The 16,519-nt window shown below is 62.9% G+C and overlaps 2 protein-coding genes across 6 annotated transcripts; both read left to right on the plus strand.

The window, feature by feature from the left end:
- Positions 1-199: 199 nt before the first annotated feature.
- Positions 200-7,884, plus strand: RABL6 (RAB, member RAS oncogene family like 6). Of its 3 annotated transcripts, none has more exons than XM_070758410.1 (15): positions 200-517; positions 1,461-1,595; positions 1,850-1,897; positions 2,265-2,317; positions 2,445-2,536; positions 2,793-2,933; positions 3,583-3,688; positions 4,001-4,104; positions 4,228-4,547; positions 4,721-4,874; positions 5,028-5,237; positions 5,707-5,959; positions 6,214-6,385; positions 6,471-6,550; positions 6,686-7,884. In XM_070758410.1, exons 1-15 carry the CDS (start codon positions 388-390, stop codon positions 6,881-6,883), a joined length of 2,196 nt encoding a protein of 731 aa, XP_070614511.1. In that variant the 5' UTR covers positions 200-387; the 3' UTR covers positions 6,884-7,884. The 3 variants fall into 3 exon arrangements, with proteins under 3 accessions (XP_070614511.1, XP_070614512.1, XP_070614513.1); XM_070758411.1 differs by having other exon boundaries at positions 4,228-4,523; XM_070758412.1 differs by lacking the exon at positions 1,850-1,897 and having other exon boundaries at positions 300-517.
- A 2,333-nt stretch (positions 7,885-10,217) lies between these two features.
- AJM1 (apical junction component 1 homolog) lies at positions 10,218-15,726 on the plus strand. Of its 3 annotated transcripts, none has more exons than XM_070758378.1 (2): positions 10,218-10,301; positions 12,232-15,726. In XM_070758378.1, exon 2 carries the CDS (start codon positions 12,296-12,298, stop codon positions 15,524-15,526), a length of 3,231 nt encoding a protein of 1,076 aa, XP_070614479.1. In that variant the 5' UTR covers positions 10,218-10,301; positions 12,232-12,295; the 3' UTR covers positions 15,527-15,726. The 3 variants fall into 3 exon arrangements, with proteins under 3 accessions (XP_070614479.1, XP_070614482.1, XP_070614481.1); XM_070758381.1 differs by lacking the exon at positions 10,218-10,301 and adding an exon at positions 10,833-10,939; XM_070758380.1 differs by lacking the exon at positions 10,218-10,301 and adding an exon at positions 10,924-11,143.
- Positions 15,727-16,519: the final 793 nt, after the last annotated feature.

Below are 16,519 nucleotides of genomic sequence, written 5' to 3' on the forward strand. Positions count from 1 at the left end.
ACTCCCGGATCCCTACAGACAAATCGGAGTAGCGACGTGATTTAAAAGCGCCAAGTGATCCTTTTTGTCCTCGTGGGCCCCCGTAGTTCTGGGACGGATCAGCTTCCGCCCTGCTTTGGCGCGGCATCCCTCCCGCAAAGTCCCTCACGGGCTGCCGTAGCCCGGCCCCACGCCGACGCCGCTTCCCTGGCAGCTCGGTGAGGGAAAAGGAAGATGGCGGCGGCGGTAGCGGAGGCGCCCGCCCTGCAAGCGAGTCCGGCCGGCCCGGCGGGGACGGCGACTCCGGGGACAGCGCGGAGGCCGGCGGCTCAGCGTCCGCGGCCGGAGAAGTAGGCGGCCTCGCCGTCCCGGGCGCAGCGACCGCCGAGCGCCGTCCCGCGCCTCACGATGCTGTCGGCCCTGAAGAAGCTGGTGGGCTCCGAGCAGGCCCCGGGGCGGGACAGGCCCATCCCGGCGGGGCTCCAGTCCATGAACCAGGCGCTGCAGCGGCGCTTCGCCAAAGGCGTCCAGTACAACAGTGAGCGGCGGCGGCCGAGGGAAGGAGCGGGGGGGGGGGGAGGGCCGCTGGGACATTGCCGGCGAGAGCGCCCTCGGGTGGGAAGGCGGCCCGGGCGAGTCAGCTGCCCCGGCTCTCCCGAGGGGAAGAAGGGTCGCGAGGGGTTGGGATCGGCCGCAGCAGCGTCAATTGGGGGGCAGGTTGCGGCCTGCGAAGGGCCCGGTGCGGCCGGTGCGGGGGGGGGTGAAGGGCTGGCTGGGACGCGTCTCTCGCTCTCGTGGTCATCCGGCCTCACCCGGAAAGCTGTCAAGCGTCGCAGCAAGCCATTCCTTCCTCAGGGCAGCAACACCATTCCTCAGGCGCCGCGGTATTTTTCTTTCTGAAGGTAGTTCCTGAAGCCATAGTTTCAAAGGCTCTGTTTAGTTGCCCTGCCCACTGGTCCCTGGAAGACGAGCGTTTGCTTTCTTATCCGTCTTAGCTGCTGACTTGTTGGCAGCCCTTCAAATGGAGTCTCGCTGGCTGGAATATTTTTGTGCCTCTCTGACTTGTTTCCTTCAGTGCAGATGGCTCCCAGGCCATGCCATGCTCGTGTGCTGCTTTTTCCGTGGGACCGTTGCACAAACCGAGTCCATTTCAGTTACTTAGAATCGGGTCCTAGTTCAATGCAATAATGCATTCATTTTCTTAACTTTCCCAGAGCAACCAAGGTGCCTGCAATTTTCTCAGCAGCCTGCTTTCCCACAGTCACTCTTTTTTTGGTGTTAATTTTATTTTTTAAAAGTTATTTTCTCCATTTTAGTTTTGAAATTGTGTCTCTGAAAAGGCTAGCAACTACTGCTCTAACTACCAATAGTCATTACCACCCCAACTATTTGTTTTATCTTAGAAACTGGTGCACAGCAACTGGTCTTATGTCTCTGCAGTCCTCTTAACTCCCTTTATTCCCCAATTTTTCTTTCGCTAGTGAAAATTGTCATTCGAGGAGACAGAAACACAGGAAAGACCACTTTGTGGCATCGTCTTCAGGGAAAGAAGTTTGTTGAGGAATATATCCCAACCCAGGAGATCCAAGTTACCAGCATCCATTGGAATTATAAGAGTGAGTTTTGCCAGCGGTTGGGGATGGAGATGGACTTCTCTCTTTGTATGATGTATAACTCCACACTGGAGCCACATGCTGCTGTGGTCCCCTGACTGGTAAAGGCATGGTGCCAGTATAGGCTTCTCCTCATTGTTTTAAACACACCCAGCCTTCTGCTCTATGCCACGTGGGCCTGGGGTCGCTCTAACTGTGTTCGAGTTCATTGCAACTGAGCAAACTTTTCTAATCTATGTGCCTGTGTGCCTCTTCAGCTACCGATGATATTGTGAAGGTTGAAGTCTGGGATGTGGTTGATAAAGGTAAAGGTCTCGCTTTTCATTCTGATGTTACAGTCGTTCTATCGTATTGGGAAACAGGCCTCTCCCCTGCCTCCCCACTGGGTTCCTAGTGGTGAGCAGAGCGTCTCTTGGCCTGTGACTGCTGCTTCCTGGTGCTGCCCTTAAACGCCCCCATTGGAAATGCCTGTCTCTTTTATTATTATTATTATTATTATTATTATTATTATTATTATTATTTATTAGATTTGCATGCCGCCCCTCTCCGGAGACCACATGTTGTGCATGAGGTGGGATGCGAGGAAAGGCTGCATGTTTAGGGTTCTCTTTTCTGCTCCGCTAGTACACCAACAATTGCACAACAGTGTTGTTCTCCTTTCAAATATTTCAGGCAAGTCCAAAAAACGGGGAGATGGGTTGAAGCTGGACAACGATCCTCAGGAGGTGAGGCCGTCTTGCGAAGCAACAGTCCTTCAGGTGCACCTGGTGCAGCCTCTTTACTTCCTGTGCGCTGGGGGCCTCCCGGGAAGCAGCCGGGGGCTTTTTCCAGATCTTTGTCTTCCCACCCCAGGCAGAATCCGAGATGGCCTTGGATGCGGAATTCCTGGATGTATATAAGAACTGCAACGGTGTCGTGATGATGTTTGACATCACCAAACAGTGGTAGGAAGTAACTGCTGCCTTCTCCTTTCCCTGGCTGTGACTCTGGACAAGGGGAAGGGCTTCCTGCCCGAGAAACACAGTGATAAATGCCTGAGAACATCAAGCAGAACTGGCGAAGTGCATGGCTCTGCAGGGGAGGAGGGGTCTCCTCCAGCTGCTGTATTGACTCCAGCGGTCTCTAGGCTTTCAGAGCTGCTGTGGCAGAATTGACCTGGACAAGCATCGTCCAAGGCGTTCTCCTTTCCATTCCATCCAGGACTTTCAACTACATCCTGAGAGAACTTCCAAAAGTCCCAACCCATGTGCCCGTGTGCGTGCTTGGGAACTACCGGGACATGGGTGAACATCGGGTGATCCTGCCTGACGATGTGCGGGAGTTCATTGACAACCTGAACAGGTAAACGCATCAGCCCTACCTTCTGAGGTCCCGTCCTGGGGCCATCGGCCTCTCGGGCTCTCTTGCCTTCCGGTGGACGTGTCAAACAAAGGTGGCAGCAGTCACATGCTGCCCCCCCCTCCAGGAGTGAGTCGCCCTTGTGCAGCATCCCACCGGCACCTTCTGAGCACAGGTGTGCCTAGTGGCTGCCCAGGCGGCCAGACCTTTCCTCTGTAACTGGCACCTGCTTGGACGCTGGCCATCTGCAGCCACTCAGAGGGTGGGAGTGGGCGGAAGCGCTGGGGGCGCATGGCAAAATGCCTGCAAACTCATTTGTGCTAATCGGTTGATCTACTTCACCTAAGCCGGCTGGTGGTTGATGGAGATCATGTTGTGGGCCTAAAAACTGGACACGCCCCACTGACGGACGGGTGCATGCTCTCTCAGCTCTCGTGCCCCCCCCCCTAACCTCCCAGGGTCACCAGCAGCAGGCCCCTTCCCTTTCTTCAAAAGCAGCCCGGGCCACGGAAGGGCCGTGGAGATGGCTGAGTCAGCTGCAGTGGGAGGAGGGCCGGTCTCGAGCCCTCAGCCTCTGGCTCACAGCCTGTCATCGTCCCCCCCCCTCCCCGTGTGTGTCCCCCCCCCCCGGTTCCCTTTGGACATTGCACAGGCCCCCTGGCTCCTCCTACTTCCGCTATGCCGAGTCTTCCATGAAGAACAGCTTTGGCCTCAAATACCTGCACAAATTCTTCAACATCCCCTTCTTGCAGCTGCAGGTAGGACTGCCAGCTCTTTCCTTGTAGGGACCGGGAGGGGGCGGCCTGGCCCCTGCCCAGCTGAGTCCTGTCCAGCACCCGGTGGCTTGCGTGGAGCCACACAAGGGTCAGAAGCGGCTTCATCTGGACTGATAGATAGGATTTATAATGCCAGATGTTCTTCTGGGTGGGGAAATCCCCCCGCCCCCCGTTTTGCACCTGAGACTGCCTCCTCACTGGCCATGTGGCCCTTTGGCTCACGACCTCTTGGGGCAGCGGAGGAGGGGGCCTGCCCTGAAGCAGGGGGTCTCCTTCCCCTCCCGTCTCTTGCAGCGAGAGACTCTGCTGCGGCAGCTGGAGACCAACCAGCTGGACATTGACGCCACCCTGGAGGAACTGTCTGTGCAGCAGGAGACCGAAGACCAGAACTACGAGCTGTACGTCTGACGAGGCCGCCCTCCCCCCCATCCCCCCCCCTTTCCTTTGGGCTCTGTCCATCCTCTGCCGCGTCCCTTCAGCCCGGGGAATGTTTAGGAGGTTGCGGTTTCTCCCCCCGACAGGTTCCTCGACATGATGGAAGCCCGTGGCCGGGGGCATGCCCCTCCTTTGGCCACCAACGGGCAGAGCCTTTCCTCGGGTTCCCAGTCTCCGGTGGTTCCGCCGGGCAATGCTTCGGGGGGCTCCAGCCCCGGCACCCCTCAGCAGAGCTTGGCCAACCCCTCCCTTGCCACGGACCTGCCGCCTGAAGCCCAGCCGCCCGCAGCCGCCCCTACACCAGCTGCACCACAGAAACGCGGCATCATGGCTCGGCTCTTTGGCAGCTCCCCTGCTCCCGAGGCGGCCCTTCCCTCCCCAGGTGAGGGTGCAGTGCTGGAAAGAGGTAGGGGCCGCCCGGGTCTTGGTGGGGGTGGAGGAAGAGCGGGCGAGAGCCACATTTGTTTATGTATTAGATTTTATTTATGTATTAGATTTCTCCCTGGGGAAGGAGGAATTGTGTGCCGCCCTTGGTCAGGGCTCGGCCGGTTCCCCTGAGGGGCTCCTCCTGTTTTCCAGACCCTGCCCCCCCTGCAGCTGCTCCCTCCAAAGTCCAGAGCGTGGAAGACTTTGTCCCCGAGGAGAGCCTGGACCACAGCTTCCTCGAAGACCCCACCCTGCAGAGGGACAAGGCGGGGAAGCAGGCGGCAAAGGCTCCCACGGACAGTGACAGGTGCGGGGACCCGTTCGGCAGCCGCTCTGCACTCGCCCCCATTCGTGGTCTGGGATTCTTGGTCATCGGTGCTGGGGAGGGAATTTGGGGGGGGGGCTTTTCCCCTACTCTTCCCTGCAGGCTGTGTCATGGCCCCCGACTTTCCCCTTGCAGTGACAGGGAGGCTCCTGGGGGGAACCCCTTGGTGGCTGGCTTCCAGGACGACCTGGACCTTGACGAGCGTCTGTCCAGCAAGCCCCCGCTCAGAGCAGAGCTGGTCCCGAGCAAAAACGTGGCCCTGTCGAGCGAGGAGGAGGAGGAAGAGGAAGAAGAGCCCTCTGCCGTGGGACCTGAAGATGCTGCCGTAGAACAAGGAAGGAAACGGTGGGCACCGCGGGGCCTTGCGGACTGCAGCCCCCAGAAGCCCCGGCTGCTGCTTTGGCCCATAGCAAGGGGGGGGGGCTGCAGGGGAAGGGCGCCGGGTGCTTTGCTGTGTGGAGAGGCCCAGGCGTTCCCGGCCCAGCCTCAGCAAGTGAACAGCCCTGTGGTTCAGCTTGACTTGTATTAATGAGGGTTTTCATCAAGTCTGGAACAAAACTGCAGCTCCTACCATGTGGCAAACGTTGAAAATGCCAACACAGCAGCTAGGGGGGGAATTCAGTAAGGAAAACCTGGGGGGAAGGAGGGGCCGGGGGCCACTGAGGGTTTGTGGGGCTGTGCCCGTCTCCCTCTTTTTCAAGGCCAGCACCGTCCACTGTTTCTGCAGAACCACCTCACGCCTAGTAGCCCTGGCAGCTCCATCGCCTTGAGGCCTCCGGGCACCACCCTCACTTCCCTTTCCCAATTTTTCCAGAGCTTCCAAAAGGCCCTTGAAGCCCCCAGAGGCCTCGGCACCTCCCCCAGGCACAGTGCGGAGGTCCCCCGCTGGCCAGCCCCCCCTGGAGCAAAGCAAGGGCCCTCGCCCGCCCACAGCGCCCTCTGCCGCCAAGCAGCCGGAGTCCGAGAGCGACTCGGACGGGCCCTTTGCCACACAGATGCTCTCCTTCGTGATGGACGATCCGGACTTTGAGAGCGAGGAGGAGTCGGAGAGCCGGAGCAAGCGGCCAGTGAGTCCCTCCCCTCCCCTCGGGTGGACCGGGTGGGGAGGGGGAGGAGAATGGGGGTCAGACTGGAGCAAAGTCTTAGGCCACCTCTCAGCATCAGCCAGAGGGGGTGGAAGGGGGGCTCGGTTCGTTCCATCCCATCCCATGTTTTCTGTGGGGTCGGCCGGTGCTCTTGCTGCCCCAAAGAAGCACAGGTGGGGCCGAAGAAGAGGGGCCTTGGCGTGGGCGCTGAGGGGCCTCCTCCCTTTTGCCTCCAGGAGGAATTCCCGGTGCGAGAGGATGTCTCTGACCTCTCCGAGGAGGAGACCCCCCCTGCCAGGGCTCCCCAGCTGGCCAAGCCCTCCGGCCGCTCCTTCAGAGGGAAGAATGGGGCTGACCTCTTTGGGCTGGGGCTGGAGAAGCCCCTGGCCCCAGACAGCAGTGAGGAAGGTGAGGGCTGCGAGGAGGAGGGCCAGGGGGGGTCGTCCGGAGGCTCTGGGGGCTCCTCCTCCTCATGCCCCCCTCCCCCCGCCAGCTGCAGATAAAGAGAAGCAGCCTCTGAAGGAGGAGAAGAAGAGGAAGAGGAAGAAGAAGAGGAGGAAGGCCAGCAAGGAGGTGGGTTTCTCACCTCAGCCCCCCCCTTTGGCCCAGGGCAGCCTTCCCCTCCGCCTGCAAGCTCTGCAGGGGCTGCTCGGGGGCTGCCCCTCCCTCCCCCCACCGTTTCACCCTCCCCCCCAACTGCTGTTCCAGGAAGAAGCGGAGAAGGTCTCCGGCCCCAGGAGGAAGAGCCAGCCCCGGAAGGGCCAGCAGGAGGAGGAGGAGGAGGAGGAGGAGAGCCAGTCCAGGGCCAAAGCCAAGCCCAGCGGGATGAAGGAGCTGGAGGCCTTCCTCGGGGGCGGGGCGGGGGCCAGTAAACAGCGCGCGGGGGGAGACTACGAGGAGCTGTAGCCCCTCCCCAGCCCACCCTGGACGCCCCCGCCTGCCTGCCTGCCTGTCTCCGCTGCCTGTGGCGAGAGCGGCTGGAGCCAGAGGAGGGGCCTGCGGGGGGGACACCTCAGGGCCCCCAAGACTTTCTGTCCCTTCAGCCGGGGCCCCTGGGGCTGGGCTCCTGAGGGGGGGGGGCCCAAGCGGGGGCTGCTGACGGAGGCCGCAGCCTGTCGAACGGCGGATCCGCGCTGTGTTTTGGGCGAATGAAAGGGCTCTGGAGCAGCCTGGAAGGCGTCAGGGTCCCAGCCGGGGGTGGGGGGTGCGAGTGGGGCAGGGGGGGTTGAATAATGGGGCTTTATTCGGGGCCTTTTGGGGGACAGAGAGACAGGCTTCAGGGGGCCCTCCTCCCTCCTGCCCTTTCCTCACCTGTCCCCCTTTGTGCACCCTGGAAGCCCCCGTGGGAAGGAGGGAAGGTGGCCCCTGCGGGTGGGTGGGCGGGGCTGCTGTCCGTCCCTCCCCTGGCTCCTCCCCCTTTCTGGGTCCCAGGCACTGCTGCATGCGTTTGCCCTGAAGCCCAGCCGTGTCTCCTGTGCCCCCCACCCCTCCCCAGCCATCTCAAGGAAAAGCGGCCACACATTCCGGTGCATTCCGTGGTGCCCTTGTGTTTCCAGGTGTGGATTGAAGTTGGGCTGTCTTGACATTCCCCCCCTCTGCGCCCCCCCCCCTTTGTGAAAATGCCCCGGTCCTCCTCGGCCTCTAGCAGCCTGCATGGCCCTTGGGGCCCCTGGGCTCCCTCTGTGTGTGCGCTCCCGGGGGGAGGGTGTGCATGGCAGACCCACTCTCGCCCCCTTGCCCCCACCCCCGCCCCAGGAGCCTAGTCTCTGGGATGCAGCTGACCCCTGAGCCTCGTGCTCCCCCCTCCCCTTTTCTTTTACCCCCCCCCCCTTTCACTTTGCTTTTGGGGAAGGGTCCCAGGGACGCACTCCTCCTCATTTCAGCTGATAAAGCTCTGAGTTCTACAACTGTGCCTGGTCTCCTTTCTTTGGGCAACTGGGTCCAGGCTGCTTCTGTGCGGGTGCGTGTGTGCGTGTGGAGGCTGGGGAAGGGCCTGGCCTCTTCCCCCCCCTTTTTCCTCAGCCCCCACCCCCCCCCCTTCCAGTCCTGGCAATCATCGGGCAGTTTGTGTTTTGGGATCGAATTTTAAGCAGCCCCCCTGTTTCCCCGATGCCCCCGCTCCCCCCCCCCAGGCCCTTCTTCCTGGGCTCCGTCCAGCTGTCCAGCAGGCCTAGCCTTTGCCTTTTGTGCAGGAAGGGTGAGTGACCCCAGGGGTCCTTTGGCCTCCCTCCCCACCTCCGCTGGCGTTGCTGGGGTAGCCTGCCAGGCAGAAGGGGGTGCCCCGAGGGGACCCTTCCCAGCCTTGTCCCCCACAAAGAAGCGAAGGGGGCGCAGTGGGTCGCGTGTCCTCTTCCTCCAAAGGCCACGGCCACAGGGGTCCAGGGCTGGTCTTGCCGTAAAGCCCATGGGCCTGCCAGCCCATTCAGCCATTCATCTCGGGCTCTCCGGGCAGTCTCCCAGGGCCGAACTCCAGCAGGCGGAAGCTGGGCGTGCTGCTCTGAACACGGACTGGGTCTCCCCTTCAGGGCCTGGGTGCGAATCCCCTGGGAAACTGCTGGGCAGGAGGGCTCGGTGTTGCCCCCTGTGTGTTATCTCGCACAGGCGGCTTCCGAAGTAGCTCCTGGCCTGGCTCCTCCCCCCCTGTGTCGGAAGTGGGCGCCTCCTGGGCAAAAGACGGCCTCCGGGCCCCCAGCCGCATTGCATGGCCCCCCCCCCTGACCCCGCCAGGCTGGCAGCCTCTTCCATCACCTGCGGTGGCCTCTGGGCTCCTTGCTGCGGAAGATGCCCGGCCCCTTCTGCCCTCGGGATGTGGGTGCCGCCCCAGTTCAGAGGGCAGGCCTGGAGGCTCCAACTCCTGAACCCCCCCCCCCGTCCCCTCCCCCAGCAAGTGAGCCTTCGAGGGATCCCGGCTGGGTCAGGAGCCAGAGGCCCAGAGCTTTTCTCCGCCTCTCCTGCCCCTCCCCTGCCATCCTGATCCAGCCCCCAGATGGGAAAGCATGGGGCCCGATGGCCGGACTGGGGCTCTTGAGTGGCTGGGAGGTCAAAGAGCAGGGCCTGCTGGTGAGGGTGCCGCAGGGCCCGTCCAAGCCCTCCAGGCAGGCAAAGGCAGCCCCTGTGGTCATTTTCAAGGGGTGGGCAGTGTTTTCATCCAGCAGATCAAAGAAGCTGTTACTGAAGGTGGGATAGTTTTCCTTGCAAGCTTCACGATTCATCCCGAATGGGCTGCAGGCTGGACAGGCGGAGGGGGACTCGGGAGCCCCCCCCCTTTCCAAAGGGGCTGCAGGGGCTTCTTCTGGATCAGCAGCTGCCCTGGGACTGAAGACCTATAAGCAAGAGGGGTGTCCGGGGTGGGCATTTGCTTGGTGGGACAGCCGGCCCTCCTGGTTTGTGCTGAGCTTGGGGGGGAAGGGAGGAGCCTCTTCCTCGAGCCGCATGACACAGGTCTGGGGGCCCCTTCTGGAGCCAGGAGAACCTCCACATTCAAGAGCAGTGTAGCAGGAATGCCAGGGACAGCCAGTGGGAGCGACTGCTGAAGCCACCCGTGGGGCCCCGTTATATGGCTGGCCCCCAAAGGCGAGTGCTCGACGGAGGACGTTTAGCTCTTGGGAAGAGGAGAGGCAGAAGAGGCCTGGCCTGGCTTACCTGGTTGCAGGTGAGACGGGTGCTGCCGCCCGCCCTCCCCCCCCCCTCTTCCTGGCAAGGCCACCCTGGTCCAGCCTCCTGTGGGGCCACGGGGCAGAGGGCGGAGGGGACTAGCAGGCAGAGGAGAAGCCTGGCTGTGGAAGGAGGGGGGTCCCCGGTGGAGGGAGAGGAGGCTGGGCAGCCTCTGGGGGGGCAGCATGGTGGGGGGCCTTGCCCAGGAGGCAGCCTGCCAAGCCAGGGGCCATTCCGGACACTGCAGCTCCCGGGTTTCTCGTCTTTCCCCCACAAGGACTCCCAGCAGGGCTCCCATGGAGGGGGCTCAGAGGCAGCCCACCTGCTGCACCTGCAGATCAGGGGCTGGGGGAAGGGGGGGCTGCCAGGTGTGCTGGTGGGCAAGGCTTGGCCAAGGCTGGCCAGAAAGAGGCCCCTTCCTCCCATCGGCTGGCCAGGAGAGCTGTGTTGGGGGAAGGGGGGGCTCTGTACAATTGTAGGTCAACCCCCCTCCTCCTGCCCTCCTGCTGACAGAGGCCAGCTGCTCCGGCCCCTCTGCGCTGGACGCGTCCCCTTTAAGGGCTGCCAGTGGCCACTGGGGGCGCTGTGGAGCCCAGGAGGGGTCTGTGCCGCTGAGCAGGTGCCGGAGCCGCCAGGAAGGGGGGGCCTCTTCTGCAGGCACCCAGGCGAGGTGAGGAGGCCGGGGCTTGCGGAGGAAGGGGGGGTGCAGTGGGGAGGGGGGCAGGAGATGGCATGCAGGGTGGGGCACAGAGTCCTCCTGGGAAATGGGGAGTTCGGCATATCTCTGGATGGCTGCAACTGGGAGGGGGCTCCCCCCCCCCGTCAAGCCAAAGAGCAGCTGAAGTGGGCCCGGCCTGGGGGGAGAAGCCCTGCCTCTTATCTGGAAGCAGCTTCCTGCCCCCCACCTCCTGCAGTGACGTATTGTGTCAAGGGAGCCCCCCAGCCCCTCTTTCAAGTGTCTTTGGCATCCCTCTGGGCGTGGGGAGGGTCATCCCTTCTCGCTCAGGTGGGTGGGCCATGCTGGTGGGGGAGAAGGCAGGAGGGGGGGCTGTGGCCCTGCGTGATGCCCTCCCGATGGCCAGGGCCCCTGGGCTGCCTCTCCATCACCCGCAGTGCCATCCCCGTGCGTGTGTGGTGTGGGGGGCACTCTGGCGGAGGCGTCTGAGGCTCCTACCCTTAACCCTTTTGCTGCTGCTGCTGCTGCTCCCTTCCGGAGGCTTCCTGATGCAGAGCGGAGCTTTGTTCCAGCTGGGAAAGGCCGGGAGGGTCAAGCTGCCCTGCTGTGGGACAGAGAGAGAGAGAGAGAGAGTGTACGTAATGGTGGGGTGAAGTTCAGACACCGCAAGGGTGGAATCCCAGGTGTATGAGCTGAACCCCCCTGCCCCCCTCCCTCCCCCCCGGCCCTTTATCCATGCTCTGTCTGGTGTAGGGGCCCTGGGGGAGGAGAAGAAGGGGGAGGGGGAGAGTCTGGAGGCCTGGGCTGAAATTCCCCTCGGCTGGGGCTTCCTTGAGGTGAGTCCCACCCCCCCTAGGAGAGGCCAAGGGCCGTGCAGGCCCCCCGGGCAGGGCTGTGCGGAGGGGGTGGCCGTGGGGGGAGCTAGGCCTGCCGGGGCTCCGGGGGACGAGTGCTGTGACGCCAGGCGTGGTGGCAGGGAAGGCACCGGGGCCAAGGGCGGAAGGCAAGGAGGGTTGCCTGGCAACACGGTAACTGGCAGGGTTCTGGTGCTTGCAGTGCCAGCAAGGGGGGGGAGCATCCGCGTCGTGCTTTGCTTTGGGATGAGCCCCCTCCCTCCCCAACAGGAGACTCGGAGAGGGAGAGCCTTGCCTTGGCTTTTGCCAAAATAGATTGCAAGGAGGGGGAGGAAAAACAGGCCCTGTGAAAGGAATTGGGGGGGGGGGGGGTCTGAGTCATATGGCAGGAATGAGAGGAGATCCCCCTGCTTTGCCCCCCCCTCCCCCGCTCCCTTTCTCTGGGATTCAGGGCTGTTGGGGGCCTCCGCTTCCTTTCATGGCTCAGCAATGAAGAGGGGGAGACCGGGGGGATTTTGCCAGGGGGTGGGAGGAAAAGCAGGTGAGCCCCATTTCCTGTCCTCCCTGCTTGGTCCCAGGGAGGACGGAGGCTGATGTGGGTCTGTGTCTGAACTGGACACAGCTCCTCTTGCTCCTGGCTTGGCCTTTGCTGGAATTTCCCAGCATGCATTGCTTTCCCCCCCCCAAAAAAGAGAGGGGGCTGCGTGTGTATGAGAGGGAGAGGGAGGAGAAACCATGGCAACCGTGCGGTCTAAGAGTGGGACCAGCTTCCATTTGTGTGTCTGCTCCCTTGTGAATATTAGCAAAAACACCAGCCAGGCCCCCTCCTCTCCCCGTCCAGCTCTGATCCGCAGGGCAGGTCCAGTGCTTGGCTGAGGGCAGCATGAGCCGGTGGGGGTGGCGGTGGGGCTCCTTCACCAGAGTGGTCACTTGGGAGTCAGCCACACCTGGCGACGATCCCATCCAGCAAGCCCATCTCCCTGGTGGGAGCGGCCCATGGCCTGCCTCCGAGCCCCGGTGGGTGCTGTGCTCGGCCCCCCTGCTTAGCGCCTGTCGCTCCCTCTTTCCAGGCCTGGCTGCCTTCACTGAGATGATCTGAGGAGGGCTGGAGACGAGCGGGACCCTGGTTCTAAGATGACCCGAACAGACCCACCTGACGTCCTGGTGTCTGCCGTGTGTCGGGACGTCTCCGTGGCCTCCGTGGGATCCGCCCGCTCTGCCTTCTGCCAGCCCGTCAGGCGATGTGACTCTTCCATGTCTTCCTCCCTGAACAACCAGCCGGCCCAGCTCTTCAACAAGCGCCACTGTCGCAGCTTCGATTTCCTGGAGTCTCTCGACGACCCGCCACCCGCGACACCCGCCATGGAGCGGCATTCCCGGCGGCCCCCCACGCCAGAACCCTCCTCGGTTCCCATCGGCAAGAGGGTGTCTCTCCGGGCCACGGTGCAGGAAAGCTATGTTCCCCAGCAGGGGAAGGAAGCGGCATCCCAAGCCGAGCCCAAGAGGCGGGCCCGGTCCAAGAGCGCGCCCCGCGTCAAGTCCACCTTCGCCCCTGTGGTCATCCCCATGGCTTCGGGCTCCCCACCGGCCCCAGCCAGGAGAGGGCGGGAAGTCCATCGAGTGTCCCGAGAGCCCGAGCGGGTGGAAGTGTCCCCTCGCCGGGAAAGCAGCTACGCCTCCATGAAGGCCCTGATGAGCGAGGTGCACCCTATCAAGCTGCAGCCTCAGCGGGCCGGGGGCAGCCGCATCTCGCCTCTCTGTGTCACGGGGGCCAATTGCCCCGAAGAGGCCACCCTGGCTGCACGGCCCCCACCGCCCAGCGTCCATGTCAAGCGCCGGGTGGACATCAAGCCGGACGAGGCTGCTGTGCTGCATGCAGCTCGCAGTGCCAAGGGGTCCCAGGTCCACGGCGAGTCTCTCCTGCCCTGGCCTCGGCCTCCGGGCACGCCCCACAGCTTGACTGTGCCCAGCAGCCGGCAAATGCCCATGTCTCGGACTCCCACACCCAGCGACACTTACAGTGGGGAGCACCGAGGGCTGGCCCCCTACCCCCCCGAATTTTGTGACGGAGGTCCTGCTGTGCCCGAAAGCGGCTGCCTTCCCTACATCCCCTACGTGCCCCCAAGGTTCTTCTACGCAGAGGAGCCAGGCAGCTTCCCTCAGAAGAGTTCCAGCTACAAGTCCTACCCTCCCCCTTACGGGGGCCAGGTCCTCCCCTCCCAGGCCTTTTATGCCGAAGAGCCTCCCCCGGGGGGCTTCTACCCTCTTCCTGCAAGAACCTTTCTTGTGGAGGAAAACAGGCCGCCTCCTTTTCCCATCCAGGAGCCCCCTGCTCAGACTTTCTATGGGGACGACCCTCGCCTTTACACTCCCAGGACTCTCCCGGCAAAGGCAGTTTATCCGGAAGACCCTAGGCCTTACCCGGCCTTGAGGGCCAACCCACGTATCTTCTACACGGAAGACTACGGGAAGTACCACGAGCGGGAAGCCCTGTCTCGCACTTACCCCCACTCCCGGATGGCTCCCACAGTGCAGTTTAACGACTGGTACTGCCCTGAAAGGGGGACAGTGCCCTACCCAGCCTGGCAGGTGGCCCGCTTTCCCGCTCACCAGCCTGCCTCCCAAGCCATGCTTTCCTCGTGGCACGCCAGCTACAGCGTCAGCCCTCCCCGGCTTGGCGTGGACACCAGGCATTACTCCAAATCCTGGGACAATATTTTGACCCCTCATGTGCGCCGGGAGGACCAGCTGCTGCGTGGCCGCAGCTACGAAAACCTGCTGTCTCGGGACCCACATCGCGCTTTTTCCCCAGATGACCGGCGCCAACCAGTGGTGGTGAACTTGTCCAGCTCTCCCAAGCGTTATGCTGCCCTTTCCCTCTCGGAGAACTCCCTCGTCGAGAAGATGCATGCTGACAGGGGCCGCCACGGCTGGTTTGTCACTCCAGAGATCACCATCACGGACAACGACATCCGGGCCAACCACGGACTTGGCAAGCCTGACAGGCGCTCAGCCAGCTGGGATGTCCTGGATTCAGGAGACGCCCGAGAGAGGGCCTACTTCCCCCATCATCCCTACGGCCCGGACCCCGGTGCCAAAGAGAGCAGTGCTCGCCAGCGCAGTCTGGAGCAGTTGGACGAGCTCATCACTGACCTGGTTATCGACTACAAGCCCCCTTCTGTCTGCCAGCCCAGCGAGGTCAGCAACCTGGCTGATCAGCTGCGGCAGCTGATCAGTGATGGGCTGGGGCTGCCTCCCAAGAAGCCGGACCCCTGGAGGTCCCCAGAGCCCCATCCCACCAAAGAGCAGCCCGGCCGCAGCTCCTTCCACGCTGACCTTTGGAAGGACCAGGGCCGCCGCTCCAGCGAGGCCCCGGGGCCCCCCAAGCCCCCGGAGAGAGGCCCGGAGGACTGTTCCCCAGACCTCAGCGCTGACGAAGACGACCTGATGATGTGCTCCAACGCCAAGTGCCGCCGCACGGAGACCATGTTCAACGCCTGCCTCTACTTCAAGTCCTGCCACAGCTGCTACACCTACTACTGTTCTCGCCACTGCCGGCGGGAGGACTGGGACACCCACAAGGAGAGCTGCATCTACGGGCGGATCGGCAGCACCTGCCGCCACGTCCTGCAGTTCTGCCGGGAGAGCGGAGAGGTGCACAAGGCCTTCTCCCGCATTGCCAAGGTGGGCTTCCTGTCCCGGGGCCGAGGGGTACTCTTCCTGGGCTTCCCCAGCTCCGGCTCCGCCGAGAACTTCCTGCAGTTCGGCCTGGAGAGCTTGTTGATGTCCCCCACTTACCTGTCGCTGCGGGAGCTGGAGGGCTATTCAGACAACCTCGGGGAGTACGCCCAGGAGCTTCAGGAGGCGGGCCAGCAGTACGACCCCCAGGAATGCTTCCTGCTGAACGTGACGGTGGCGGTGGGGCAGGAGGTGCCCGAGCGGCCTTCCCCCAAGGTCCAGGTGCCAACCGTCCGCAAGTATGCCAAGATGGCCCTGGCTTCCTCCAGCCCCGAGAAGAAGATCCTCAAGAAGGAGCGAGACATGGAGACGCTGATCCTGACGCCTCCTCCTGGCACGGCCGACCTGGACAAGGAGGGCGAGGAAGGGCGCAAAGCGCGAGAGGTTTGCTTCATCAACATCCAGCGCGAGCTGCGCATCCGCGGCGTCTTCCTGCGGCACGAGTTCCCGAAGGTCTACGAGCAGCTGTGTGCCTTTGTGGAAAGCAACAAGCGCTTCACCCCCACCACCATCTACCCCATGGACAAGAGGAGCGGCAAGCAGTTCATGTGCATGATCATGGCCGCCTCCGAGCCGCGCACCCTCGACTGGGTGGCCAGCCCCAACCTCCTGGACGACATCATCTGAGGGGCAGCCCAGGCAGGGACAGGCCCCCTGGGAAAGAGCCCTTCGCCCTCCCTTGTGCGAAGGAGGGATCTGGGCCCCCTCCCTGGCCACCTTCACAAGAGGGGATGTTGGGGGTCAGTGACAATGGCCAGCCTTCTTGGTGGATTTATTTCCTTTATTTTCAGCAATTGATCCTGGCGAATAAAAGTGAGGTACGGGGAGTCTGCTGCTGGCATTTGAGTGGGGGGTCCTTCTTCCTGGCAGCTCCATCTTGGCAGCAGGGCTTGGCGGGGGGGGGGAGGGGTGTCTGTTGCAGTATTGCCCCCCCTCCCACACCACCTGCTATGATCCTGTGGTAGGCCAGGGCCAGGGAGGGGGCTCTCCTCTCCTGGGCACACTGTGGGTGGGGGGGCAGCCCCTTCTCACCAGCGATGCCCCCTCCTCCTCCTCCTCCCATCCAGGCAGAGAAATCCAGGTCAGGAGCTGTGGGGAGGAGGAAAGGCGGTTGCTACGGTGATGCTCCGTCCCTTGCAGGAAGGTGGGAAGGGGGTCAGTGCAGCCGGCCAGGAGGGGAGGAGGGCTGCTGCGCATGAGGGGCCCGGTCCCAAAGCGGCTGGGCTTGCATGGGGAATTGGGGGGCGGGGAGGGCGGCACCATTGGTTCTTGTCTGTGGGAAAGGAAGATTGACTGGGGAGCTCCCGGAGGGGCCAGGCAAATCCCGCTGCCCTGTTGTCCCTACTCTTGGGTCCTGAGAAACGGATGAGAGGTCCAGGCTGAGGCTCGGGAAGGAGGGGGCCTCTCTGCAGGAGTCCCTGCTCTGCCGGCAAGGTTGCTTCCCTCCCTTTCTTGGAGGGAAGGGCTTGTCGGGTGCCCCATTAGGATGGAGGCTGGGGAGCCTGGCAAGGGTTGCGGCTTCTTCCTGGACCCCCTCGGTGCTTGTGGGCAAGCGAAAGGGGGAGGGGAGGAGGAGGAGGCTGCAGGGGTGGATGGGATAGGTGAGATTGCAGGGAAGGG

This window comes from Erythrolamprus reginae, chromosome 8 (assembly GCF_031021105.1).
Source record: "Erythrolamprus reginae isolate rEryReg1 chromosome 8, rEryReg1.hap1, whole genome shotgun sequence".
Classification (NCBI taxonomy): domain Eukaryota; kingdom Metazoa; phylum Chordata; class Lepidosauria; order Squamata; family Dipsadidae; genus Erythrolamprus; species Erythrolamprus reginae.

Bases quoted from the DNA above. Each gene is read 5' to 3' on its own strand.
- AJM1 (XM_070758378.1), top strand. From the start codon at position 12,296: ATGACCCGAACAGACCCACCTGACGTCCTGGTGTCTGCCGTGTGTCGG.
- RABL6 (XM_070758410.1), top strand. From the start codon at position 388: ATGCTGTCGGCCCTGAAGAAGCTGGTGGGCTCCGAGCAGGCCCCGGGG. The intron at 1,596-1,849 runs GTGAGTTTTGCC...GTGCCTCTTCAG, and splicing joins CATCCATTGGAATTATAAGA to CTACCGATGATATTGTGAAG. The intron at 2,537-2,792 runs GTAGGAAGTAAC...CATTCCATCCAG, and splicing joins TTTGACATCACCAAACAGTG to GACTTTCAACTACATCCTGA.